General features: G+C 23.6%; 10 protein-coding genes across 10 annotated transcripts; 3 read left to right on the top strand and 7 right to left on the bottom strand.

Annotated features, from left to right (window-relative positions):
- Positions 1-792: 792 nt before the first annotated feature.
- Positions 793-2,105, bottom strand: PCHAS_0910800 (rhomboid protease ROM1, putative; the record flags this gene model as incomplete). The annotated part of the gene is made up of 4 exons (XM_016798075.1): positions 793-938; positions 1,081-1,524; positions 1,646-1,825; positions 2,039-2,105. 4 exons carry the CDS (start codon positions 2,103-2,105, stop codon positions 793-795), a joined length of 837 nt encoding a protein of 278 aa, XP_016655332.1.
- Positions 2,106-3,340: 1,235 nt separating this feature from the next.
- Positions 3,341-4,061, bottom strand: PCHAS_0910700 (dynein light chain Tctex-type, putative; the record flags this gene model as incomplete). Its single annotated transcript, XM_016798074.1, has 2 exons — positions 3,341-3,457; positions 3,558-4,061. 2 exons carry the CDS (start codon positions 4,059-4,061, stop codon positions 3,341-3,343), a joined length of 621 nt encoding a protein of 206 aa, XP_016655331.1.
- Positions 4,062-6,801: 2,740 nt separating this feature from the next.
- PCHAS_0910600 (mitogen-activated protein kinase 2, putative) lies at positions 6,802-8,403 on the top strand (the record flags this gene model as incomplete). The annotated part of the gene is made up of 1 exon (XM_737815.2): positions 6,802-8,403. The coding sequence occupies one exon, from the start codon at positions 6,802-6,804 to the stop codon at positions 8,401-8,403; it is 1,602 nt and encodes a 533-aa protein (XP_742908.2).
- A 1,641-nt stretch (positions 8,404-10,044) lies between these two features.
- PCHAS_0910500 (conserved Plasmodium protein, unknown function) lies at positions 10,045-12,141 on the top strand (the record flags this gene model as incomplete). The annotated part of the gene is made up of 1 exon (XM_733140.2): positions 10,045-12,141. One exon carries the CDS (start codon positions 10,045-10,047, stop codon positions 12,139-12,141), a length of 2,097 nt encoding a protein of 698 aa, XP_738233.2.
- A 948-nt stretch (positions 12,142-13,089) lies between these two features.
- On the bottom strand, positions 13,090-14,151 carry PCHAS_0910400 (glyoxalase I, putative; the record flags this gene model as incomplete). The annotated part of the gene is made up of 1 exon (XM_016798073.1): positions 13,090-14,151. The coding sequence occupies one exon, from the start codon at positions 14,149-14,151 to the stop codon at positions 13,090-13,092; it is 1,062 nt and encodes a 353-aa protein (XP_016655330.1).
- Positions 14,152-15,040: 889 nt separating this feature from the next.
- Positions 15,041-16,147, bottom strand: PCHAS_0910300 (conserved Plasmodium protein, unknown function; the record flags this gene model as incomplete). The annotated part of the gene is made up of 1 exon (XM_016798072.1): positions 15,041-16,147. The coding sequence occupies one exon, from the start codon at positions 16,145-16,147 to the stop codon at positions 15,041-15,043; it is 1,107 nt and encodes a 368-aa protein (XP_016655329.1).
- Positions 16,148-16,914: 767 nt separating this feature from the next.
- Positions 16,915-19,176, bottom strand: PCHAS_0910200 (GTP-binding protein, putative; the record flags this gene model as incomplete). The annotated part of the gene is made up of 1 exon (XM_739386.2): positions 16,915-19,176. One exon carries the CDS (start codon positions 19,174-19,176, stop codon positions 16,915-16,917), a length of 2,262 nt encoding a protein of 753 aa, XP_744479.2.
- Positions 19,177-20,898: 1,722 nt separating this feature from the next.
- PCHAS_0910100 (ubiquitin domain-containing protein DSK2, putative) lies at positions 20,899-22,540 on the top strand (the record flags this gene model as incomplete). The annotated part of the gene is made up of 4 exons (XM_016798070.1): positions 20,899-21,043; positions 21,207-21,302; positions 21,436-21,564; positions 21,795-22,540. The coding sequence occupies 4 exons, from the start codon at positions 20,899-20,901 to the stop codon at positions 22,538-22,540; spliced, it is 1,116 nt and encodes a 371-aa protein (XP_016655328.1).
- Positions 22,541-23,250: 710 nt separating this feature from the next.
- PCHAS_0910000 (UDP-galactose transporter, putative) lies at positions 23,251-24,294 on the bottom strand (the record flags this gene model as incomplete). The annotated part of the gene is made up of 1 exon (XM_736944.2): positions 23,251-24,294. One exon carries the CDS (start codon positions 24,292-24,294, stop codon positions 23,251-23,253), a length of 1,044 nt encoding a protein of 347 aa, XP_742037.2.
- A 1,234-nt stretch (positions 24,295-25,528) lies between these two features.
- On the bottom strand, positions 25,529-26,086 carry PCHAS_0909900 (conserved Plasmodium protein, unknown function; the record flags this gene model as incomplete). The annotated part of the gene is made up of 2 exons (XM_016798069.1): positions 25,529-25,621; positions 25,823-26,086. The coding sequence occupies 2 exons, from the start codon at positions 26,084-26,086 to the stop codon at positions 25,529-25,531; spliced, it is 357 nt and encodes a 118-aa protein (XP_016655327.1).
- Positions 26,087-27,552: the final 1,466 nt, after the last annotated feature.

The raw sequence follows: 27,552 nt of genomic DNA, 5'->3' as shown, positions 1-27,552 counted from the left end.
AATTTTTTAAGTTATAAATATTTTCATTTGTTTAATGAAAAAACATCCCGATATAACAATGGAACAAACAAATATTCGATGGTTATTTAATTTTTAAATAGCATTCTTAATAAATCAACTTATATTGTAAAAATAAAATGATTTTAAAATATTAAATGATTTTTAGCTTTAACATTTTTTTAAATATATCTTGGAGTCTAGTTGAATAAACTGGCTTGTCTATTATTGATTTTGATATATATATGTATATTTTTAAAACACAAACACAAAAGAAAACATAATTCATAGAAAGCGTGTTAAAAATGTAAAGACATATGTACTTAGTGTTTAAATAAATATTGTTTTAAGTTTTCAAATTCATTAATTAAATTATATGGACTCACAAATAGATTTATAGTTATGCATATATTCAAATTAAAAAAAAAGTTGTTTTTTTCTGTATATTTAAAATTTAACAAAAAAGGGTAATTACAAAAATACAAGAAAAAGGGAATGAATGAAAAAACTATGGTAAATAAATATAATAACTTAAAAAATTGTTACTATTGTTATTATTATTAGAAATTAAAAAATGGTTATAAAAAATTAAAGGAGCAAATTAAAGATTATGTATATGATTTTAATATTATTGTACTTCATTAAATTTTTATTGTATTAATTTTGGATCTAATAATCACATAGGTGTGTAAATGGTCGCTACTATATGCGGAATAAATATGTTCTCTCTCTATATATATATGCCAAAATGGGCATATATACATATTTGGAGCAAAGTATATTTACTATAACTTTCTAGCATACACGAGGAACAGCAAACAAAACAACAGTTGGAATTATAGCTAGCAGTGCTAAACATACATAAGAGGCAATTCTTGCATTATTATACCATGTTGGCTTGTTTTCCATCTTCTCATTATAAAGCATTCCAATAGATATACCTGATAATGGACAAAAAAAAGTAAAATTGATGACAATATAAAGCATAATAAAGTAGCAATGGCATTATCACATATATGTATATATGGACAGAAGCATGGCCGGTGAAAATATGTTCATGCTCTTTTTGGTTTCAAAATTTACCAGATAAAAGACCTCCTAAATGACCAACATGATCTATATTTGATCCATTAAATGTAAAATAATATAAAATGGAAATTGACGTAAAAAATAAAATATTAAATACTACTCTTTCTCTATGTCTAATAATATGCCATAATAAAATTAATTCGGATGTTACGATTCCTAATAACCCCATGCCTGATGTACTTGCGCCCACTTTTGTTGTACAATATGTAACCGATGATGATAATATATTTCCATATATCCCCGTTAAAAAATATAAAATCGCAACTTTTAATATTCCATAATTTTTTTCAAGAGTAAATCCCATTCTTAATTGAAAAAACACATTAAAAAATGCGTGAAATATATTTGCATGCAAAAATATAGGCAATATTAATCTGTGTATTTCTCCGCTTTTTATTTTTGATCCAACATTTGCTCCTAGTGTTACTAATATGCTGCCTATAAGGGAAGTAAAAATGATAAATATATCATATTGGCACAAAGCAATGGGGTTTATTGTGTGAAAAAACATAAAATACAATTATACATATACAGGCATGCATTCGAACGCAATTAATACCAGAAGGAGTTAGAAATTCGCCAGGCCTTATACTAAGAGACACTATAAAAACGATAATCTGTATTATGGAAATAACCATAACAAAACTTTTCCATGTGAAATGGGGGAAAATTAAGTTAACTACATCAATAGGTTTTGACCTTTGAATAAAACTACTCTGTGACGCATAATATCCTGGTGCTTACAAAATAAAAATAAAAGATTAACATAAATAAATCGGTATCAATACATAAGCATGTACTTATATATATGGGTGTGTATATTCGAATAAAAAAGCATGAGACAGAAATGTTCAGCTTTATGGACAAAATTAATTAAATTGGAAAACAATAAAGAAATGTATATTATATGCTTTTTTATGTATTTTATTATTTTTATAATTCTTTTTTATACTTCTATTGAATGGAAGATTCTCGCCATATCCATCCCTATAATCTGCTAATGTATGGATGTTACTCATTTTCTGGTATTAATTTTTTTTTATCGATAATTGCTTCTTTTTTATTTAAATAACAATGAAAAATGATGAAACACTCCGTAATATTATAAATTAAAATCAAAAATATATAAATTAAGAATTAACAAATTTATCATATATAATATACACACAAAAAAATATATTATGAAAAAATAATTATGAAATGAATTAACATATATATAAAATACCCTTGAAATGTATAAAATTTAAAAAATAAGTCCAAACCCAAAGCGTGTATATGGCAAATATATCATTATATGTGTAATAATTGTGTGTATATATTATTTTCCTATTTATTCACAACGAATATATATATATTAATATAAAATGTGTAAATAAAAAACCAAAGGTGACATACAATATATAATTAATATAATCAAACTCCCATACCAATAATATTAATTAAAAAAATGAATAAAGAATGAAATTGGCACAAAGTGATAATATTATTAGCACATATAATATAATTAAGTACAAATGTAAACATAAATCAGGACACAAAAAGAAAAAGAAAGAAAAAAGAACCTTGATTTAAGTAATCTACAAAATTATGTGCATATATCAAAATATACTATTATGTGTGTGAAATGGCTAATCGTATAAAATTTTCGGAAGCTTACTTAATTAATTCCTATCTCATTTAAATTTATAATATACATATGTATATAATATAAAATAAAATTTTTATGAAGATTTATTATTTTGTGGTTAATTGGACAAAAGACATTAAATAAATTAAAAAAATTAAAATAAAAAAATAATAATAAGCAAATAACTGACGCATGTAAATTTTTTTTCACCCTTGTCAGACATTGTTGCTCGATATTATTAATGATGAATTAATCTTTTATTTTTAATGCTGTAATTGTTTATGTTTTAATAACAAGCATTAACTAAATATATTTTGTTTAAGGATGAAATATGGTGATAAGGCTGTTTATATAATAAATAAATATATTTTAACAGTATTAATAAAGAATAAAATTGTTGTTTTTTTTATGATCACCACGTACAAAAAATAATGGTTACATGGCTTCATTATATACAATTTTTTTTATAATATATATTATAAAAAAAAGTAAAAGAAAAGAAAAAAATCATAAAAAAAAATATAAAATGATCGAACAAAGATTATATTCCTATATGGGAAGAAAAATTTAAGTTAATTATAATACATATATATATGTATATGGTTATTTGCCCATTTATTCTTCAATTTACTCGTTATACAAAAGGAAAACCATAACAGTAACAAAAATAAAATCATTAACATATTTTGCAGAAATATAATTATCCGTTTCAACATTCCAAAGCGATTTGGATGCTATATGTATCTATAAGATTAAAAAAAACAAAAAAGAAAATTAATGTTAAAACTCTGTACAATAACAGAAATAAGACAATTTGTTTTATATCTTTTTGCATTTTTCTTACCCCTTGTTTTTTATTTTCACCGATAATAGCGTGGACAACAATTTTGTATCTCTCATTTACGTAAGGTTCCATGAATTGCTCCACTGTATCAACCAAATTTATGGCAATCCTGTCATAATTACTTTTGATAGTTTTTTTTTCATAATAATTTTTTTCATTTTCATTTGAAGAATCATTATCACTATTGTCTTCATTGTTAGCAGTGTTACTATTGGTATTATGACTTGAAATATAATTATCATCATTTTCGGCATTAGTATTATCATTTTTTTCATTATAGTTATTAATACAATTGTTAGCTCCTTGATTTTCTTCAGTATATTTTAATTCTTCATCTGTTTTATTACAGAAATAATTTTCCAAAAACTCGTTTAATTTTTCTTCACAGGTGTTTACAAAAAAACAAAAACCATTCATATCTACTTTGTTTTCATCTTTACTATTTTGTTCATTTTCACTAATATCCAAATTTTGTGGGGTACTTTTTTTGATCCCTTCCATCATATTATGAGTTGTTATTATATAAAAATCTCATACACGGAATTTTTCTTTGTCTATTCGCTAATTTATCGGTGTGCTAGCCAGGGACTCTGCTTATTTTGTTTACTTTCTTAATTTATGGATAATTCTTTATTTTTCCCCTTTAAAATTATACTTCTTTTATGTCTAAGCCAAAGGGGAAGCATACACCGTACGTGTCAGTAGATATTATATTCGTGTACGTATATGTAAGATTGATAGATAGTAAGTACACTGCTTGGATATATATACATGCGTATGAATATATATGTGATGTTTAATCGCACTATGTCTAACTAAAACATCTGAATAATTAATTTATAAAAGAAATATTTATTTATTAACTACATTTTTTTTGCGCATATATAAACTTACTACTGCTAAAATATATTTATATAATGATTTAGATATTCTCCTTATAAAAAATGCTATGATTTTTAAAGAAAATATTTATTTTTTCCTTTTATGAAAAATTTATATAATTTTTCCATTATCCTTATGAGCTTGTGAGAGGGGAAAATGTATGTATATGTGTATATATAAATATGAAATGAAGGAAAAGATGGACCTTGTTATTGTCTTATAATGAACAATCATATAAAGACGAAATAATTCATCTTTATCCTTTTTTTTCGAATTAAAAATTTTACATAATTGTGAATAAATTAAAATTTTCACATTGTATAAAAGTAAAAAATAAATAATGAAGAAATGTTATTGTGGAAAAACGTTTTATACCATGAGTGCATATATAGGAATGTATTTTTTCTGAACCCATAAAAAAAGTAACAAATACTAGGAATGAATATATTTTTTATGTTGAATAAACAGAATCGGCATAGAAAATATAGTTTTATGACAATAAATAAATGCGAATATTATATATCTCTCTACATATGCATATATATATGTATGACAGCTTTTTTAATTATATATTTCTTGATGCATTTAAAGTGAAATAAGATTTGAATGAAATTTTTTAAATTATAAAAATCGAAATTTAAAATATATAGAAATGAGTAATAAAAGAGTATTTAAAAACTCTTAAGCCAATTAATTATGATAGTTATGTTTACATAAAAATTATAATTATAATTGTCTCTTTGTTCCGAGCATTGGCATTTTCTCGTTTCTCAGGAGTACAAATTACGGTGTAATAAATATACCGTATCTTTAACATTATAGGAAATGTTATCATTATAATTATTACTGTATTTTCGTATGGTATACTACTGTTTTATTTCTATCTCTATAGTATTATTATACTATTCTGTTACTTCTATTTTTTAATTTGATTTTTCACGCAATAATGTTACCGTAAAGATAACAAAAAAAAACAGGGATCCAAAAAATATTTCATAAAAGATAAATAAAAAAAATAAATAATTTACTTGGTCTAGTATTAGAAAGTTAAATTAAACTAAACAATATAAAAGCATGTACTTGGCTTAATATTCATTATAATAATTAATATATAAATCAAATAAACCTAAACCATTATGAAAAGCAAATAATCTATAGCTACGAATGGTATTATATTTCACGAAAACCAAAAGTTCGGACCAATATTATACAAATGTATATTTTGTTCATTCTTTTTTTCGTCTAAACCTGGTGAACTTCTAATTTGTGTATACCACACAACATGCTGTATGAATACTGCCAAAATGTTTATATTCCCTTCTATATATTTTACTAATGTAATTTAAAATAAGGAATATGAAGGAAACTAACATATTGTATTTTCATTGCGCACAAAATTCTGCATTTTGATACTATTTGTTTAATTAAATTTTCTTATTTGGTTCCCTTTTTTGTAATAACAAAAACTAGACATATTATTTAATGGGAAAATAACGATAATAGTGACCAAAGAAGGGATAGAAAATTTATAGAACTTAAGAATTTAGCACACAAATAAAGAAAAAGTTATGTGTGTATATCACAAGAGAATATAGATATATCTACAGCATGCTATAAAAATAGGTATATAGATATGCATACAAAGCTATTATGAAAAAGGACCTAACATTTTGAAGGATTTATGAAGAATAACTATATCATAAGCTTGTAGTAAATACATTTTTAGTCTCCCAAATTTTCTGTGTTTCGATTGTGTGAACTTTGTTTTCTTATTTATTTTAATTTTTTAATAATATATACATTGCTTCCTTTTCATATAAAAATGCATCATATTCAATTATCTATACTTATATATCATTATTATCCTCTTTATAGTCTCAAATATACTTGTCTTATGTATAAACATATGGATAGTATATTAAGCAATTTCACTTTGTTAGTAAACATATTGTGCGTAATACATTTAATTTCTTTTTTTTTTTATGGAATATTTGAAAAATAAAAAATTCTCTATTTTTATCTATATATTTATTAATTACACACAATAATTTCATAAATATGTATATTATGACTGTATGCATTTTTGCGGTATAAAATGCATGAAAAAAAATGCATATATGGAAATGATAAATCGATCCATAAATAATAGTACTAATATGTATTCAAAAAGAGAGGACATAATTTTAATAGTTAAAATAACGATTTTGTCAGTCCATATATTTATTACCCGTTTATTATTTTCAGCGTTTTCGCATACGGCCATATAATATATATTTACCTGAATAATATTATATGCATTGATGAAATAAATAGATATGTATATTCCCCTTTTTTACGTATAAATGTAAAAATTTTCTTCAAAATGTTGAAAAAAAAAAAAGAGTGCTCTGGAATTGAAAGGGAAGAAAAGAATACAAAAAAAAAAAACAATGCTTCAGAATGTTTAAGCATGCAAAATGATGATAGCACATATATAGATAGCAATGAAGAAGAGAAAAATGGGGAATACATAAATGATAACACAAATGAAAATATAAAAAATAACGACAATATTAACAAAAAATACGGCGAAAAGGAATACAATGCATCCGAGACAAAAAAAAACGATAATAACGAGAGAACCAAAAATAATAGTAACAATAAAACTGGCAAAATAAAGGATGGAAATAAAAAGAATGAGAAAGGAAAAGATGAAAAAATAAATATAAAAGAAGCTATTATAAAAAATGTGCGTGTGCCAGCTAATTACGTAATCAAACACTTAATAGGAAGAGGGTCGTATGGGTATGTATATTTAGCTTATGATAAAAATACAGAAAGAAATGTTGCAATAAAAAAGGTCAATCGAATGTTTGAAGATTTAATTGATTGTAAAAGAATATTAAGAGAAATAACAATTTTGAATAGACTAAAAAGTGATTATATTATAAGATTATATGATTTAATAATACCTGAAGATTTATTAAAATTCGATGAATTGTATATAGTATTAGAAATAGCCGATTCAGATTTAAAAAAATTATTTAAAACACCAATATTTTTGACAGAAGAGCATATAAAAACAATATTATATAATTTATTATTAGGTGAAAAATTTATTCATGAATCAGGTATTATCCATAGAGATTTAAAACCGGCTAATTGTTTATTAAATCAAGATTGTTCTGTTAAGGTATGTGATTTTGGTTTAGCTAGAACGATAAATAATGAAAAAGATGTTAATATAGTAAACGATTTAGAAGAAAATGAAGAACCAGGGCCACATAATAAAAATTTAAAAAAACAATTAACTAGCCATGTAGTTACTAGATGGTATAGAGCCCCTGAATTAATTTTGTTACAAGAAAATTATACTAAATCTATAGACATATGGTCTACTGGTTGTATTTTTGCAGAACTATTAAATATGTTACAAAGCCATATTAGTGATCCCACTAATAGATTTCCTTTATTTCCGGGGTCTTCTTGTTTCCCCCTATCTCCAGACCGTAATTCAAAAAAAGTACATGAGAAAAGTAATAGAGATCAATTAAATATTATTTTTAATATCATAGGTACACCTACAGAAGATGATCTTAAAAATATTAGCAAACCTGAAGTTATAAAATATATTAAATTATTCCCGCATAGAAAACCTACAAATTTAAAGCAAAAATACTCATCTATTTCAGAAGATGGAATAAATTTATTAGAATCAATGTTAAAATTTAATCCAAATAAAAGAATCACAATTGACCAAGCTTTAGATCATCCTTATCTAAAAGATGTTAGAAAAAAAGATATAGAAAACTTCTCAACAAAAAAAATTATTCTTCCTTTTGATGATTGGATGGTTTTATCAGAAACACAATTGAGATATATATTTTTAAAAGAAGTACAATCCTTTCATCCCGAATTAGTTATACCTCCTGCATTTACTATCCACGAAAATATTTTCTATAACAATGAGGAGCCTAGCAGTTAATATATATATGTTTCGTCAAAAAGGGTGCCCATAAACTGAGCTCAATGCTAATAAAGCATCGAACTAACCCTTTATACAACTGTATGCAAATGGCTGTAAACCAATTCTAACTGTAATACCACATTAGTATGTATCACCAAATCGTATACTTTTTTTGCGCATTTTTTTAATTTCAACATTGTGTTTCTGTAATTTATGGCTTTCTATGTGTAATTCGATTTATATATGTGCTAAAAGAATGAACATTTTTGAAATTTTTTCCCATTTTCTAGACCAACTTATGCTGCATTAAGTTATTCTTAATTTTTAATTAGCTTTTCTTTTATAATGTTAAATCTGTACAAAACCTCAAACAAATGATAAGGTCTATTCTTACGCTTCATTAGCTGTCCAAGTACGCATTTTATGGAATGGGAGAAACACTGTTTTTTCCACGCTTTTCTTTCATTAAAAATTTTTTTTAATTATTGAGAAATGCTTTTTCATTTATATAATTTTTTAATACTCTACAGATTCTCAATTCCTAATTCATTATGAACTCACTCAATTTTATTATTAATACATTTTATTTTACACATTATATTTAAGTATTTCCGATGATTCGGTCAATGCATAAATACATAATATATATTTGTGGCGATGCAATCATAATGTGAGGGTGTCTCACTAAAGGTTCAATTTCAATAATTCTATTTTCGCCTAATGAAATTGGTGTATATAACAGAATAGAGTAGTTCCATTATGGGACAAAAAGCATACAGTGGTTTGTGTGCCCAACAGAAGAGTAAATATGCACCCATAATAATATTAATATTTTTTTGTTTTATTATTCTTGTGATGATAATATTTTATCTTATTCTATAAAGTTATTCAAGTATCATAAATAATAGTGTGCACTATAAAATTGTGTATAAGCAATAAAAAAGCTTATCGCCAGGAAAGAAAAAAAATCATAATAGAAAATTATATCTTATTAAATTAATATATTACAAAAATTAATCCTATAAATGATGGAGTTGAAGGAATGAAACAATGTATAGCTTTTTACCCATATCGGGCAAATTATTGCTTCTTTGGCCATACACATATTTTTACTATATATATTTTTTTGACTATTTTCATTTTTTTTTTCATTTTTCTCAAATTTATAATATTTTATTCCCAATTATAAAATACTTGGGATACTTATAAAAGTGTATTAGTGTACAAATTAAGGGTATTAAGGAAATATATGTTTCTTATATTTATTTAACGCCATCATCCATATATATCTATATGCAAAACGAGTAATATATATATGTGCACATTTATGTGCATTGTATAAGTACTTATATTCACACCAATAAAAGTCGTTGAGCTTTTTTTTCTTCAATTTTTTTGCTTTCATTTTTCGTTTTTGTGATTTTCTCTTTATGAGGAAAAAAGGAAAAAAAAGAAAAAATGGTAGTGTATTGAAAGGAGATAATATCAAATGGATGATACAAAAGTTATATTGAATTTGTAACTTAGTATTTAAGGCCATTAATTGAATTAATAAAAATAAAAAATAGAATATCAATTTAGCGTTATTATTGTTTAAAAAAAAATTTCCACAGCATTTAAGTAAATAAATAAGTATATATATTATATCATATTACCATTATGGATATTAATGAAAAATCCATTAATAGTAAAAACATTGTTCATAGAAATTCCACAAATAAAGAAAATAATAAATGTGATAGAAACATGAATGGAGAAAATGAAAAAGGGGAAAAGAAAGGGGATGATGAAGATAGTAATAATGGAAAGAGCGCAGATGGAATAGTTATCAGTACTAAGAATATATTTTTGTTTCAATTATTTTTGTTTGTATTATATTTTTTTGTATTGTTAATTGGCTCTTTTAATTTTTCGTTCAAATTAGCTCAAGTTAAGGAAAAACATTTATATGAACTTATGCAGGACATCCCAAATGTGTCATCATGTGTATATAGCACTAATTATACAAGTTACACCGATGTAAATAAAAAAAATATTTCTTACGAAAATACGAATAAATTAATAGATAACAATGATGATAATTATCTTTTAGATATAAATTTTAAATATTATTTTACTAGAGGAAAAAGTAATAAAAGTGAAATAAAAAAGACAAAACAACTAGAAAATAATCAAAATATTAAGTTATTTATATGTTTAAATAAAGAAAGATACACATTTTCTCAAATCGATAACCCTTATGACATAATTTTAAGCTGTAAAACTTATATATATAAAATCTATACATTTATTTATGACGAAATAAAAAATGCTTTTATGTATAATGAAAAGCATGATGATGTAGGCATTGCACATAATCAACTAACAAAACAAAACATTTTTAATTATTACAAAAATGAAGAAGTTGCTAAATATTCTTACTATAATTATTTGTTGCAAAATGGAAATGATTCATATAAAAAATCCTATATTAATGCAGAATCATTGTTTTATATTTATCTTAATGATATTTGTCGAAATCATAATTTTAGAGTTATAACGTGGGAAGGTAATAATAATAAGCATGATAATAAGGTGGATCATGATGAAAAGAAAAAAAACGGGATAAAAAATAGTAACAAACAAAATGAAGATAGTTTTAAGAATATAAAAAATGGTAATATAACTGATATAACACTATTAATTAATCATATACATAAATATTTTAATGAAAAGGAACTAGTAAATATATTACACGAAATGTATCTTGGTATCTGCAAAGACAAAAATATTATAACTAATTATTCCCGGAATACAACCAAATTAAAAGTAGATAAAAATCCAAAAGATTACATAAGCGATAATCTAACTTATGAAGAATATTATGATATATATCTTAAAATGGAAAATATGAGAAATTTTAGTAAATATAATATTTTTATGAATAATTTGAGAAAAAAAATGAAAATTATAGAAAATTTAAAAGGGTTAAATATGTGTAAAAAAAAATATGTAAGCAATTTAAAAAATATCCCTTTATATTTTTTTCTTGACGATTTTCTACACACACCATGCTATACTTACAACAAAATAATAAGTAACATATTGAGATATTATTATAATGGAATATTTTTGTATTTAATAATATTTATTGGTTGTATCCATGTCTTTTTTTCCCCATTCCCCATAACTCTTGTTCATTGTCGAAGATTTTGTATATATTTTTTTATAATAATGTATCGTTTATTTATTTTATATTTCATTCCATCGATAATTCAATATATAATTTATGAGTTTCATTATTTTAAAGAAGAAAATTATATGCACATATTTGACTATTCAGATCACGTCATATTATTTACAACGTTATTATTTATCATATCCCTTGAAATTAAAGCAATTCAATACACTATCAAGCATCAAAAAATTAATTCCGAATATTTTCATTATAGATATAATAGAAAATTGTGTATATTATTATTAAAATGCATTATGTATTATTATTATATACTTATTTGCTTTTTCTTATATACAAGCTACTACACAGCTAAATATTTTCATACAACAAATGAAATATTTGTTGCATATTTTTTTTCAGCATTTTCGATATTCTTTTTCTTTTATTTATTTTTATATAAAAATTATTTCAATTTTTACAGTATAGGGATGACATCTTATCCTGATGCAAGTACACAAATTAAGTTACCCTCTTTCCATTCTCCTTTACAATCCCATGATATATACAATATTTTACGTAATAAAATATCAATAAATTAATATGTATATATGCAACCCCATATGAATATATGTTAATATATGACTATACATGAATAGTTCAAATTAATTACATGTATTCCCCCTATATTATTCCATATGCAATTTTATGTTTTTCATATATTATAGTATTATAATCAATTATTTTATGTTGCATGTAAAAATGTGTGTATAATGGATAGATATACATGCATGTCTTATATATTTACATATACGAAAAAAAGTAAATAGGTAAATATGCATTGAATACTATAATTTAATTTAAATATTGTGTAATTTTATTTTCAATTCTTAGTGTATTTTTTAAACATCACCTTAATTAGGTAATGCATGTAAATAATGTTGTTTCGTGTTTTTCATATTTTTCCAATACATTTCATTGCCTACTTTTTTATATCAATTTAATTTTTTTTATGTTTGTCTTTTTTTTCAGTATACTTAACGATATTATAATCGTGTTATGAAAATATATACATTGTGAGCATATCGTTAAGCATGCATAATAGTATTTTATTATTATATATTTGTTTTTATTAATTTCATTTGTTTGTTTTTAAATAGGATGAAAATTTTCATGTTCTTCATCGTGATTCAACTTTTTATATTTTTAAAAAAATAAAAAAAATAAACGAAATAAATGAAAATATAATTTATTCGTATACCTCATAATATGAATTTGTTTAAATTTGTCCAGGATGCATGCAAGAATATATACAGTGTCTATATACAAATGTATAATATTTTTCCTGCTTTATCATTGTGCTATTCCTGGAGCAATGTTAATAGAAAATAAGACGGTGATAAATATCAATCACTTTGGCATAAATGGCCTACACCGATATGTTCTATCCATCAGATGGTGATAGCACCAAAGTAAAATACATAAATGGTTTTATATATTCTTTTAAATTATTCCTAATACGCTTTTTTCAAACTCTCTCTTATTCACAATTACTTTGGATCAAATGATGTGCCTCTTTGTACAAGTTCAATTAAATAGTTATCAGGATCATAAATAAAAGCAATATTGTTCATCAAACCTTCGTTTATTTTTTTTTTAAAAGGAATATTTAGACTCTCTAATTCTTTGCAGTAACTTTGTAAATCGTCTACTAAAAAGCCTATATGGCCAAACCCTCTTGGTTCTGTATTCCCATTATGATAAGCAAAATTTTCATCATTTTCTGTTCCATGATTATGAGTTAATTCTAAAACTGGCTCCCATGAACTTTTAAAATTCTCATAATTTTCAGCTGATTGAAATGAAGTCTTCAACAAATCAAAATTGTAGTCACTGTTTTCTGAATTATGGCCATTTAATGAGTTATTATCCTTATTATTGTAACGTGATTTTAAGAAATATAATGAATAATCTGTGTGTTTTGTATATATTAATTCCATACCTAATATATGTATATAAAAATACAGACTCTTTTTTGGATCTTTAACTCTTATCATAGTTTGAGAAAAATTGGTAATATTTTTATTATTTTTCCATTTGACTTCACTTGAGCGTTTTACTATTTCTATCCAGTAATTATTTGGATCTAATGCAAATCCGATAGTTTTCATTTTTGTCTCATGTGGTAATTTATGAAATTTTACATTTTGTTTTTTAAAAAGGTAATCACAAAATTCAGTTACATTTTCACAATTAAATGCAATATGACCAAACCCTTTATCATTTTCATTATTCCCATTACTTAAGATTTCATTACTATTATGATTATGTGTTAGTTCTAAACATACAGTATTTAAGTTCCATAAATATTCTTCTGATTCTTTTGTGTTAGGCTTTGGTAATTTTTTTCTTTCTTCTTCATCATATGGAGGTGTTATCATAAAATATAAAGAAAAGTTATATTCATTAAAATGATATGTATGAATATTTATCATTCCAAAATTCTTTTCATAAAACTCTACAGTTTCTTTGGGGTTATTAATACGTAGCATAGTTTGTTGCCATGCCACGTTATACTTTTTTCCTAGCACTAATCCTTTTTTGTCTTCCATTTTGATACTAATTTTTATATTTATTCCTATGGGATAAGCTAATATTATTTTTAAATATGTTGAAAAAAAAACTATAAAATAAAGTATAAACTACTATTGGCTATATTATTTATACAATGGGGGAATTATTTAATTTTTCTACATTTAAAACGGGAAAAATAAATATGGTTTCTTTATTGTTATATTTATTTGCATAAACAATTTTAAGAAAATGAGCATATTCATAAAAAATGAGAATAAAAATAAGAAAAGGGGAATTTATGAGCACATAATACACATATTATATATAATTAAAAAAAAAAATTTCAAATTTAAGTATTACAACGCCTATAACATCATTAATGCGAAGTGGCGCAAGCAAATCTAAATATTTTTACGTCCTCCTGAAAGAAGTTAGTATATACTATATTACTTCATTTTCATTTTTTTAAATATACTATAATATTATTTTTTTATATTTTCTTAAAATCAAAAAAATTATTAAGGATTTAAATTTTACACATGATAAAACCTCTTAATGTAAGCCAAAGTAAATAGAATAAACGAAATAAATAATCGTTATAAATTATATTTTAAAGATTATACTTAAAGCATGTTATTTTATTATAAAAGTGTAAATTAAAAATGATATTTTAAAAAAAAAAGCATAAGAAATTCAATAGATTGAACTATTTAATTTATAAGCTTTATTATACTATACTTTGGGGACATGGATAATAACGAAAAAAATATTTAAAAATTATAGCAAATAGAATAAAAGATATAAAATATAATACAAAATGAATATACACATCTACAAAAAAAAGACTAAAAAAAAGAAAGGCTAAACTTAGGATATTTCAATTGCATGCTTCTTTTAATGAGAACAGCTGAATTGAATATAATCAATTTATAGTATGTCTAAAATTGATTTCCTTTTTTTTTTGGGCTTATTAAAATTTAATGGGTTATCATTTATAGCATTATTAGGAGTGTTTGGGTTTTTATTAGGATTATTTGGACTATTAAAATTCTTCGAATTATTTTTTTTTTTAATGTTATATAGTTCATTAGGTTTGCTAATATTATGATTGTTATTATTACTAGCATGTTGTATATTTGTTTGCATTTTATTTGTAGAATTATTATTTCTCTCTATTTCATTCATATTATTAAGGGCATTACTAATGTGGGTATTGTTCGACACCTTTTCACTGCTTTTACATTTCTTTGGGACAAATGTGTTGCCTTTTTTGCGTGAGACATTATTTCCTCCATAGTCAATTGTAAATAAATTGCTAATGTCATCATAAGCAATATCTTGGTTATTTAAGTTTTCATTTTCAGTACCATTAGGTTTGCAATCATTTGAAATAATAATATTAGTATTGTCATCTTTAGTTATTTCTGTATGATTATGTTCTATAATTTTGTTATCAATTTTTTCATTATTTAAATGTTTATCGTCTTCATTTACGGTTAAATTTACGATAGGATTATCTTCACTTTCTTGATCTTCAGCATTCGAAATAATTGAATTTGTTTTGGGTTTTATTGCATTTTCGTCAATTTCATTGATTAAGAAAAATCCGATTTTGTCCTGGGGAGCTAGGTGTTTTTGCGATTGTGCTGCAAACCCGCTTAAATTATTTTTATCATTTTTAGGAAAATTTAATATATTTATTTTTTTTTTTCTGTTACAAAATCGGCATTGATATAGGATTACGTTTTTATTCTCCTTTTGTTTCATTTCACAATTGTAAAATGGGATATATATTAAATTGCAGTGATGACAACATATATTATCGAAGTCCAATGTGTTTTTTGCAATTTTTTTAATTAAACTAACATATTTCATTGATAATTTTGCATTTTCATAAACACTTGACAATGCCAAATTCCACAAGTATTCAATTCTTTTATCCAATAGTTCATCCCCAGTTAAATTGGAGAAATTAACTCGATTTTCGGGAGAATATGCGACATTTTTCTCTTTAACAACATTTTCATTGTACATATTTTTTTTTTATAAATATATTACAACCATTAAATTTGGAAAATAGTATATAACAAACTAAAATTGTATGCGCATAATAAGTATTTTATGTGCTATTTTTACATAGATGAAAGGAAAATAAAATACTGAACAATTTTTTTTTTCTTCTTTCAATTAGATAAAAATAGTGGTATAATTTTTTGAATTGAATTGAAAAATTCATCATAGTAAAGGTTCACTATTTCTCGATTATTTTAACTTTTTATTTTTATTTTTTTGTAATTTTTTTATAACAACGCATATATTTATATGTTGCGTATTATTCATTTATTCTTATGTAGAACAATGGAATATTTAAAGAAAAAAAAATTAAAGGTGCAAATAAGAGTTATTCCTTCAAAAAAATGTTATATTTTTTTGGTAGTTAATATAAAAACACAATTATAAAATATTATTACACAAAAAATAAAATATTAATAATACGAAGAGTTAAGGTGATTTTCTTTTCACATTATTTCTTCGTTTTATATGGAATATTTTTTATTTAATAAAAAAAACAAATATAATGTACAATCAAAAATAAAACCATAAATTAAGATGGTGAAGTTTTATGGAATAGGGTATACTGTCATTAAGTTGAACAAGTTTTTATTTGGGAAATTTCCACATGATAATATATATGTATATGTAGTATATGGCTGCATTTTGTGCAATTAAAGAATGGAAAATTTTGAGGCATCCCCAATTTGCAAGAATATTATTATATATGTAGTAGGAGTATTGTAATATCATTGGCTAAATTTCTCGTAATATTTCTTCAAGTTGTTTGGGTTTTCAACTAACTTAATATAAGTAGTATTTCCATCAGAAGAATACGAAATCGAACCCGGAACAACCTTAAATTTTTTCATGAGAAAATCAATTCTTTCCTTTGCCTGACTAGTTGGAAAGGAAAGGGTTAATACTTGGACATTTTTTATTTTGTTAGCTAAATTTTGTATTATGTTTATAAGGACATCACAATTTGTTCCATGCTTCGAAGAAATGGGTAAAACATTTACTGGTTTAGTTTTATATAAATTATATAATTGTTCTTGTGATAACTTGTCTATTTTATTCCACACCTCTACAATATTATTTTTTATAAACTCATTTGGTATTCCTATTTTTACTAAAGTGTCTAATACACATTTTTTTTGCTCGTCTTTATATGGATGAGTAACATCAATTACATGAATAATAATATCAGCATTTTTTATGGCTTCTAATGATATCATAAATGATTCATATAAAGAATATGGGACATTTTGGATAAAACCAACTGAGTCAATAAATATAGTAGAATGACTATTAGCTATATTTAAACTTTTATATGAATTATCTAAAGTTTGAAAGAGTAAATTTTTAGCTTTTAAATTTGAATTTGTTAAGCAATTTATTAATTTGGTTTTTCCAACATTTGTATAGCCTACAATTGCAATTAAAGCTTTATGTTTTCTGGAATTATTTTGTAAATTATTATTATTTTTACATTTTATTAATTCTTTTTTTAATTTGTTATAAATGTTATTAATTATTCTTTTTTCATATTCTTTATATGTTTCTGTACTTTTTATAAAATTGCAATTATAGCCTAAATATTCATAATCCATTTTAAAATTTTTTTTTTTATTATCTATATCAAATATATTTTGTTTATCATATTTATCTTCCTGATCAATAAACGATTTACCTAAAACATTGTTCTCAATATACTTTATATATTTAATTCTGGATCTATTGTTATCAGAATATGTGTTAAAAATAAAATTGGCTCGAGCTAGTTCCAGTTGTAATTTACTTAAGTTACTTTTTGCTCTACTTTTTAAAATGTATAATATGATACTATATCGGTCAAATATTTCTACATATAGTGGTATATGTTTTTTTTTTTTTTTTTTATCAATTTCAATACTCGATTCATATGAGTAAGTCTCTTCTATATCTTCTGGATCCTCTACTTCTTCGTCCTCAGGAAATTCCATTTTTTCTGAATCCTCTTCGGCATCTTCCACATCTACATAATTATTATACATGTCAAAATAAGCGGAACGATTAATAGTGATGTCATTGTTATCATTCATATCATCAGAAAGTTCATTATCAAAATGGGATTCTAACAATCTTGAAGATGACAAATAATTTGTTTCCATATGTTTCTTATTATTTAATTTTAATTCATCATGATAACTTTTTAATATGCTATTAAATAGAAAGTCTAAATTTTGAAATTGTTCAGGTGATAATATTGTATTGATAAATATGTAAGGTGTTGGATTTTTAAGATAATATTTAGAGATTTCATTTATCTTTCCTTGATTGAAATAAAATTTGTTGTCTATTCGATTGACTTTAATTAAAATCGATTCAGCAATTTTACGTTCGACGTCTTCATATTTTGGATTTATCATATGCCCATAGCTATGATCATTTGGTTTGTTTTGATCATAATTTGTATTCATGTTATTATAGGTATCCTTGGATCCCCCATTATTATTAATTGATTTATCGTTTTTTAGATCATCCTCCTTTGTATTATCACAGTTTTCAAATTGTTTATAGCTAGCATCAGTTGTTGCATCCTGTTCTGTCATATCAACTTGTTCCTTTCCATTTTTATTTTCATCGAAAGAATTATTTACTTTGTTGAGATCGTTATCATCTGTTTTATATGCATGTATGATTTTGTGATCAGATAGATTGTTTTCATCTTCTACTTGATCATTATCGCATATATTAGAGGGTGATGATAGATAATCCCACCCCCCTGATGGCATAGAAATTCCATGGGATATTTTGAACCCCGCTGATCGAGCTAATCCCAAAGCTTCCTGAGCATCATAAATTATTTCATTGAATGTTTTAGAACTGCTTTTTTTGTCTTTAAAAATTGGGTGTAAAACTATAATTTCCGTATTTTTTTTGTTAATTAATTTGACCTTTGTTATATATGTAAAATGCCGTTTTTCTCCTATATGTGTAACTTTTAATATTTTTAGGATACTATTCATCTCGAAGCTCGTGTTGGATTTAGGATGATATACATGAATAATATAACTAAGGAGAATATACAAAAAACAATAAACAAGTAAATTAGGACAAATCCATATAATGATATTATTGCAGAGAAGAAGATAAAATAAAAGTTGCAAATATGTGGAATATCCCCTCTTCTAACCCTTTTTTCTTTTTGAGATTTTCTTTATTTTTTCAAAATACAATAAAGGAACTATTTTATTTTTTTATCAAAAAGTGAACTTAAAATTAATTTCTTATATTTATTTACAAAATTTCAGTTTTGTGCAGTATAGACATATCATTTTTGTTATATTAATTTAACGATTTGAAATTGTTTGCTAATTTCATATTTATTATATATCTTTTTTAATGGATCTACATATTGAAATGCACTATCTAATATGCTGCATTGGCTCGATTGAAATTATTTTTATTAAATCATCATTCATAATAGTATCATGAAATATAATAATAATAGAACGTCAGGTTAAGTGATTGCTATTTTCCCCTTTTTTAAAAGAAGTGTTTTTTTCAATCCACAGATTCAATTAGTAGAATAATTTATTCTGGTTAAATAGCATATTTTTAATATAAAAAGAAGGGAAAGTATATTGCTTATATTTATCTACAATCATAAATTATGAAATCATATTCATTTTATTTTGTTTGATATGATATATTGTGGGTTGGGATACTACATACTAATTCTACACTATCAATGTGTATCAAAAAATAAAAGTTTCATCCCAATTAATTATAATAAGTGAAAATACCTAATTATCCATGTTTCTTAATTTTTTGAATAAATCAAACAAATTAATGAATTTTGTTGGCTTTTTAATGCTTCTAGATGTATGCCATTATTATTATATATATATCCACATATAATACATTAATTTCTTTTGATTTCCTATTTAAAAAGAACACAAAAATATATATAATAGTTAAAGGAATGTGTTATAATTATGTCCCGTTTTAGTTATAATATTATTTAAAATCCATTTATAAAATTCCGAAATAATTTACTATTATACTTTACATCCGTTTTCGAAAAAAAAAATAATAACATGTTAAAAGCATGTTAGGTAATTAAAAAGATCTATTAAAATAGAATGACACATATATATATAATAATACTGGCAATACTAAGAATAGTACATATCTAAGTATATATTAATTTACTTGCCAATGCAAAGTAAAACGGTTATTGTAATTATAGCGTATACTTGTATTTCCATATATAGATACGATTCGTTCGTATATATTATATTGCTTAAAATATATACATTACAGTATGTATATATATAATATATTTCGTATATTGCATTTTTCCCGTCATACAAATATATATATTTCCATTTTGTACGTATAAAAAAATAAATAATAATATTTAATACGAATCTTTACTACATAATAGCACACCAGAAAAAAACGCATTTAATGATAATTATAATACTCTATATTTTGACAATTACGAAAAATATTATAAAAAGATAAAAATAATATAATTTTTTTTATAAAATATTTTTAAACTCAAAGTAATATAAAATAGTAAAAATATTTTGAGGGAAATAGCTTATTTATTTTAACAAATAAATGCTTATATTCAAAAATAAATTGTAAATATTCGCATGTATATATGTATAAAATTGTACAAAATTTGTAACTGAAAAATTAAATAAACTTCAAAATAATTTCAATTAAGAGCAACAAAAATGACTATTAATGTTTCATTTAAAGTTACTGGAGGTAAAGAGTTTACAATATCAATTGAACCGACAATAACGGTCATTGAATTAAAACAAAAATGTGCTGAGCATGTAGATATACCTGTTGAATCACAGAGAATTATATTTAAAGGTTTGTATTAAATAAAATAGCAATCATATTGAAAACATTAATATAATGTGTGGTGCTAATAATCCTCATTCATCTAGTCAACGTGTTGGAGTGATATTAAATACAGAATGCTTACAATAATGAGCTTCATATATATTTATTTGTATTTTTTTTTCCTTTTCAGGGAAAATATTAAAAGACAAAGAACCATTAACTTTATATAATGTAGCTGATGGAAACGTAATGCACCTAGTTCGTAGTTCTGTTCCAGCAAAGGATTGTAAGCAGAAAAATGAAAAAACGCAACCCTAGCAAAAAATAACTTTTAAGATATACTACATGAAACGAAAACCATGAAAATGGTTTATATGTGCATTAATATTTATACATACATAATTTTATAACTTTTTTAGCTGAAGCCGAAAAAGAAAATAATAAGGAAAGCAACTCAGCACCAGATCAAAGCCAAGGCATAAATGAAAACTTAAACAATTTTAATGACAACCCCTTAATACAAATGTTGATGCAAAGAGGAGCAGGAGGTATATATTATACACACTTTTTATGCGCTTATGAATAGTACCAATCATATTTATATACATTAGCACATCGAGGCTGTATATAAAATATGCTTGTAAGGTGTCTGGAAAATTGTTATCCTTTTTCTCATTTAATTTTTAAATATGTAAATCATTTGTATACGTGCAAACATTCCTATAAGTTTACGTGGTTCTGTTTCTACAATTGATAAATTTTTTTTCTCGAATCGCAGTTGATATGAATAGCTTTGGGCAAGGACTTGGAGGCGGAGATTTCAATTATGGAAATTTAGCAAGCATGCTAAATCCAAATGGAAATGGTGAATTTAATAGAGAAAGTATAAGTTCTTTATTAAATAACCCATTAGCTAGATCATTAATGAATGAACTTAGTAACAATCCGGAAATGCTAACAAACTTAATATCCAATAACCCATTATTAAGAAATACATTTTCTCAAAGTCCTCTTATGCAACCTATGTTGGATAATCCAAACTTGTTGAGAGAATTTATGAGACCTGAAGTATTACAAGCAGGTTTACAAATAGAAAGTGCATTAAATAATAATCAAAATAATAATAGCAATAATAATCAAGGAGGTTTAAGAATGGAAGATTTATTAAGTAATTTAAGTAATTTTGCCAATCCAAATGCTGGCTTAAATAGTTCTAATGGCAATAATGCCAATAACCTTAATTCCCTTTTTCAATCTCCTGAATTATTACAAACTTTTCAACAAGTTATGAGAGGAAACCCTAATTTAGGAAATCTTGACTTTGCAAGTTTAGCTCAAAATTTAAATTTGAATACACCAAATGTAACTGATAATAGACCACCTGAAGAAAGATATGCCTCTCAATTGGTAAGTCTTCAAGAAATGGGATTTATAGATAATGATGCAAATATTCAAGCTTTGCAAGAAACAGGAGGAGATGTCAATTCTGCAGTTACACGCCTATTAGAAAGAGGATTTAATTGATTTGCATATGAATCACATGAAAATTCATTATTTTATATCGTCTAAAGAAAGTTGATACCCATTTCATGCGGAAAGGAAAGGAAAAAAATTTGATTATTGATATTATATGTATTATGTTTGGGGGGGCTATATAGGCACATTATAACTTATATACAAATTTATATATACATGCTTTATATGAGGCCATTTTTAAATTTGTTCAAACAATTAGAAAATACATCAATCATTTCATCTGTTTTTCCTATTTTAACGTATATATTTTTTCATCATCTTTTATAGAGATGAAAAATTTCGATTTCCATTTAATATTGCATTGTATCATGTATAATAGTGTAAATTTTTATTTGCACCACACTTTTACCTAATTTTTTTTTCATTTTTGTATATATAAACTTTAAAAAATATATATTAATTTTACCTAAATTTTCATATATGAGCACAACAGCATAATGACTTACTATTTATGCGATGTGCTTTCGTTGGCATGTTTCATCATTGAAACTAGAAAATGTTTTATGAAGTTAAGCATAAACATATAAAATGTAATATAATAAAAAAGTACGAAACGAAATGGAAAAAAAAACGAGAAATATGAGTTGTAAAAAAAAAACTTGCACTATGAAGTTGGTAAGAGAGAAAAAACTTAAAGAATATGAATACAAAAGAATTCCCTCCTTTTTATGCGGTGCTGCTAAACATTTTTTCGGAACTTATATAAGTTTTTTATGATGTTTTTTGTCATTTTTCTTCAAATAGTTTTGTATAATAAGTGTTGAGAATATAACAATAATGCAAATCCATTGCAAAGGTTTCAAAACGTGGCCAAACATGTATACTGAAACAACTGTACTTAGAGCTTTTCTAAGTGTTGTAAATAAACTAGTATATAAACTACCATATACTTTAAGAGAATAAAATATAAAGAATTGGCCTAATGTTCCACTTATTGAAAATCCTAATATATAATAATAAGAGCTTGGATATTTAGCTAAAAATGCATATGGCTTTGCACCTTCAATTAATAATGAAGCAACTAAGTTAAAAAAAAATGCAAAAATATTAACATAAAACATTAAATTAAATGAGTTAACATTATATTTACTCAATAATTTATCTTGTCTTGGTCCTGTTAATCCATCACATACTAATGATACGCATAAAAGTAAAATTCCAAAGGTTGTTTGATGCATTTCTTTTGCGGTTTTTGCCTTTAATAGGTTAAATATTATTAATGAAGTTGTAATTAAAAAAACAGATACATAATCATAATATGGATACTTTTTTCCAAAAAAGAAATAACCTCCAACTATGATTGGTATCATTTTTCCCGATTTTACAAGAACTTGAGTTGGGAAATTTACATGACGTAATGAATAATTTGTGGCTATCATTGCTATAGAATAAGTAATAGATATTAACATTATTTGTGTTAAGAAATATTTATCAATATTCTTTTTCATATTTCGTAAAAATTTCTCATTATTTAGCGTGCTTTTAGTAAATATAGATAATAAGCTACCCAAGCTATTTGATAAGCATAAAATGCATATTAAAAATATATTATAATAAAATTTATCCCTTCCACTTCCTAAAGTTGGAATCTTTTCTTGATAATATCCAAAAATTAAAAAAAATATATATATTCCACTAACACAAAATAACCCATTTAAAAAGTTGTAAAGACTTGAGCCTTCCTTGAGGCCTTTCTTCAAAAACGCAAATTTTCCCTTTTGGGATTTCCCTACACCCATCATTTTGATCTCACTAAATATGTAAATAATAGGTAGTATATGTTTGTGTTCTGTGCTTCGATTTTCAAAAATAATGAATATATGTAAAGTTGCACATTAAATCAACTATATCTATTTCTTTCTTCTCTCTATATATTTTTTCCTTATTTCCTCACATAGTTATCAAATTATATTTGCTTGCTTTACTAAACTTGCTGAATAATATTTTGTACACGCAATAATTTTTCTAAAAAACACAATAAAGCTTAAATAACTAAACTGCTACATATATGTATTGACTGATCATTAATGCATCTTTTTTTTTTTTTTACTTTTGTATATATAATTTTTTTTAAAGGAAAAAAATATTATTATTTTAATAAAGTGTATTACACAATTGTGCATGTTAAAAAATCTAATATATATGTGCAAAAGTGTGAATAATTGTGAGGGTGAATTTTTTTAATGTTAAAATATTTTAAAAAATAATGCGTCATACTAAATAATATGTACCGATAAAATACAGTGGAGAAAATGATACAAAAAAGAATAATTACTTTTAATAAGCATATTCTTATTATGTGAATTACTAAGCATATATCCATACACCACTCAGGAACCTCCTTTCCATTATTAGGTAACCAATGAAAGGATCTCATTTATCCGTATTTTGTATTTATAGATAATTCAAATGTTTTTTCTTTTATCAAGCAAAGAAAGTAATACAATATTGTATAGTAATAGGGGTAATTATTTCATGATAGAAATTTAAGTATATTCATTTTTTTTAATGGGGTTTAAGGAATTATTTTTTACATAATTAAATAATGTAGTTGTATTAAAAAATAAAAAGAAAAACGAATATATTGAATCTATTAATTGTAGCATATCCTTGTATGCTTTAAGCATTTGATGATTCTTTATGAGAATTAAAAAAATAGTAATAATGATATGGGAAGTTAACAAAAATGCAACCTAAACATGGATATGCAATGCGCATATGTGTGTATATGACTGTATATATCTTAATATAACAAATCTTCATACGATTGTAGACATGCACATAATGCATATACTATACATATGTATACACAACATTTAATTAAAAAAAATTAAGCATAATAATATATTTGAATATTAAAAACGAAACAATTGAATTAAAAATATAACTAAAAAAAAGCAAATAGCAATTGTAATAATATGTTTTAATTAAAAAATATTTAAATAAAATATGGCATTATTTAATTAGGTAATTATGTCATCGATATCTCAAACTAACACGTTCACCCATCCTTTTTCTTTTTCTTCTCAAAGCTAGCTTTGTTTTTTTATTTTTAAATTTCAATATATCCTGTGACATAAAAGAAAAAGGAAGTAACGATTTTATACAATTCATTTCAAATCACATAATATATATACAGTATAACCATTGTCCACATTTTCAGAAATTGAATAATAATATGTTTATTATATGCTTTGCATCATTACATACTATACACAAACACATATATAAATGATGCATATATGCAATTATAATTGTATATTATTAAACCTGGTATTTTTGTTTGACAATTGAATTCTGTTCGCTTTCATTTAAGGTGGATAAAAAAAAATTGTTATTCAGGAAATTTAAATATTTGAAAGCTTCATTGTCTCTAGTTATGGCTACCTTATCATTGTAATCATATTTTAATTGCCCATATTTTACAAAATTATCTTTTTTATTATAAATGTAAGACCATTTTAAGGAGCATATTGTACTCTTTGATAAAAGAAACGTATTTTTAATGGGGATATTAAGTTTGAAAATGCTCATTTTTTTTTTTTTTTTAATTTTTTCATTAAATTCACTATTTATTCAAATGCTTTACTTTATTGTTTTCTTTTGTCTACAGTTATAAAGGAAAGTAAATTACTTTTAGTTAGCTAATTAAGTGCAATTAAATTGTGTTTATATATAACAATTGTTGAGATATGGAAAACAAGGATATCCCAGATAATTAAATAAAATATGGAGAATTATATATAATTTGTTCCACTATATACTCGAATGTTCGCAAAAATAATAAGCAATATATAAGAGAAATAAGTTAATTTTATTATGCTTATAAATTATTAATAATTATTCTATTTTGTTCATTTTCAAAAGTTTAATTTTAATGCATTATGTTCATTTGAGTTGACCATGCATATTTGCTTAAAATTTTCATTTTTATATAATATTAATTGTGCAGCATATAAATTATGATGTATATATATTTTTTTTATATATGTTTATTTAATTTGGAATTCCACCGCCTTTATTATATTCGATAGCGCATAAAAGATTAATTTTTATCAATATTATATATATTTTCTTAAATATATTATATAAACTTAATTTAAAAAATATCCTTATACCTTGTAGATAGCACATAAATTGTTCAATATTATCAAAAAAAATTTTTTATATATACATATATTTTTTTATTTAAATTCTGGGTCACCATAAAAAAATAAGTTCACTATAATAAAAAAAATTATTATTGCGCAGTAATGTATATATATTAAAAAAATATATATATTAATTATTTTTATATTTTTTTCTTTAATATAATAAATTTTTTTAAATACATTATATAAAAAAAACAATAATTATTTGCTAATTTAAAACAAACTCTATCTATTTTTGCATTCAAAAATAAAAATAATCAATTATACAATTCAAACAATATATATAGCATAGATAATAATATACTAATATTATAATTGCAAATAATATGCAAACAATACATATAAAAATTATCTTATATAAATAATATAACATATCAGATATATATATTTAAGTATATACATATCAAACTTTAAAATTATATAAAATAAGAAATCAAAATATTACAAATTTGAAGTTAAATATACAAATAAATATATTCTTGAAAGGAAAAATATAAATCATCGATATTTATGCGTAATTTTCGATTTTTTTCAATACAAACGAATAGGCATATAATATAAGCAACATTTATATTTATTAACATATATTTAGATAACAATATATCATAATTTATTTAAATGAAAAAATATTAAAATCAGAAAAAGTAATATAGCATTGTTTTGAATACAAATTATGAAAAAAAACAAAAAGAAAAGGAAGAAAGTCATGTATCATCATTCTTTCGATAGTAAATTGCCCAAAAATAAAAAGTTTCAAAAAACATAAAACAGTAATATAGTCAACATAAAATATATATATTACTACAAAATTTATTATATAACAATTTATATTTATTCAAGTTTAATATA

Source organism: Plasmodium chabaudi, assembly GCF_900002335.3.
Source record: "Plasmodium chabaudi chabaudi strain AS genome assembly, chromosome: 9".
NCBI classification, from domain to species: Eukaryota; Apicomplexa; class Aconoidasida; order Haemosporida; family Plasmodiidae; genus Plasmodium; species Plasmodium chabaudi.
Note: the sequence above shows the minus strand (reverse complement) of the source record. Positions and strands in the feature narration are given on the sequence as shown.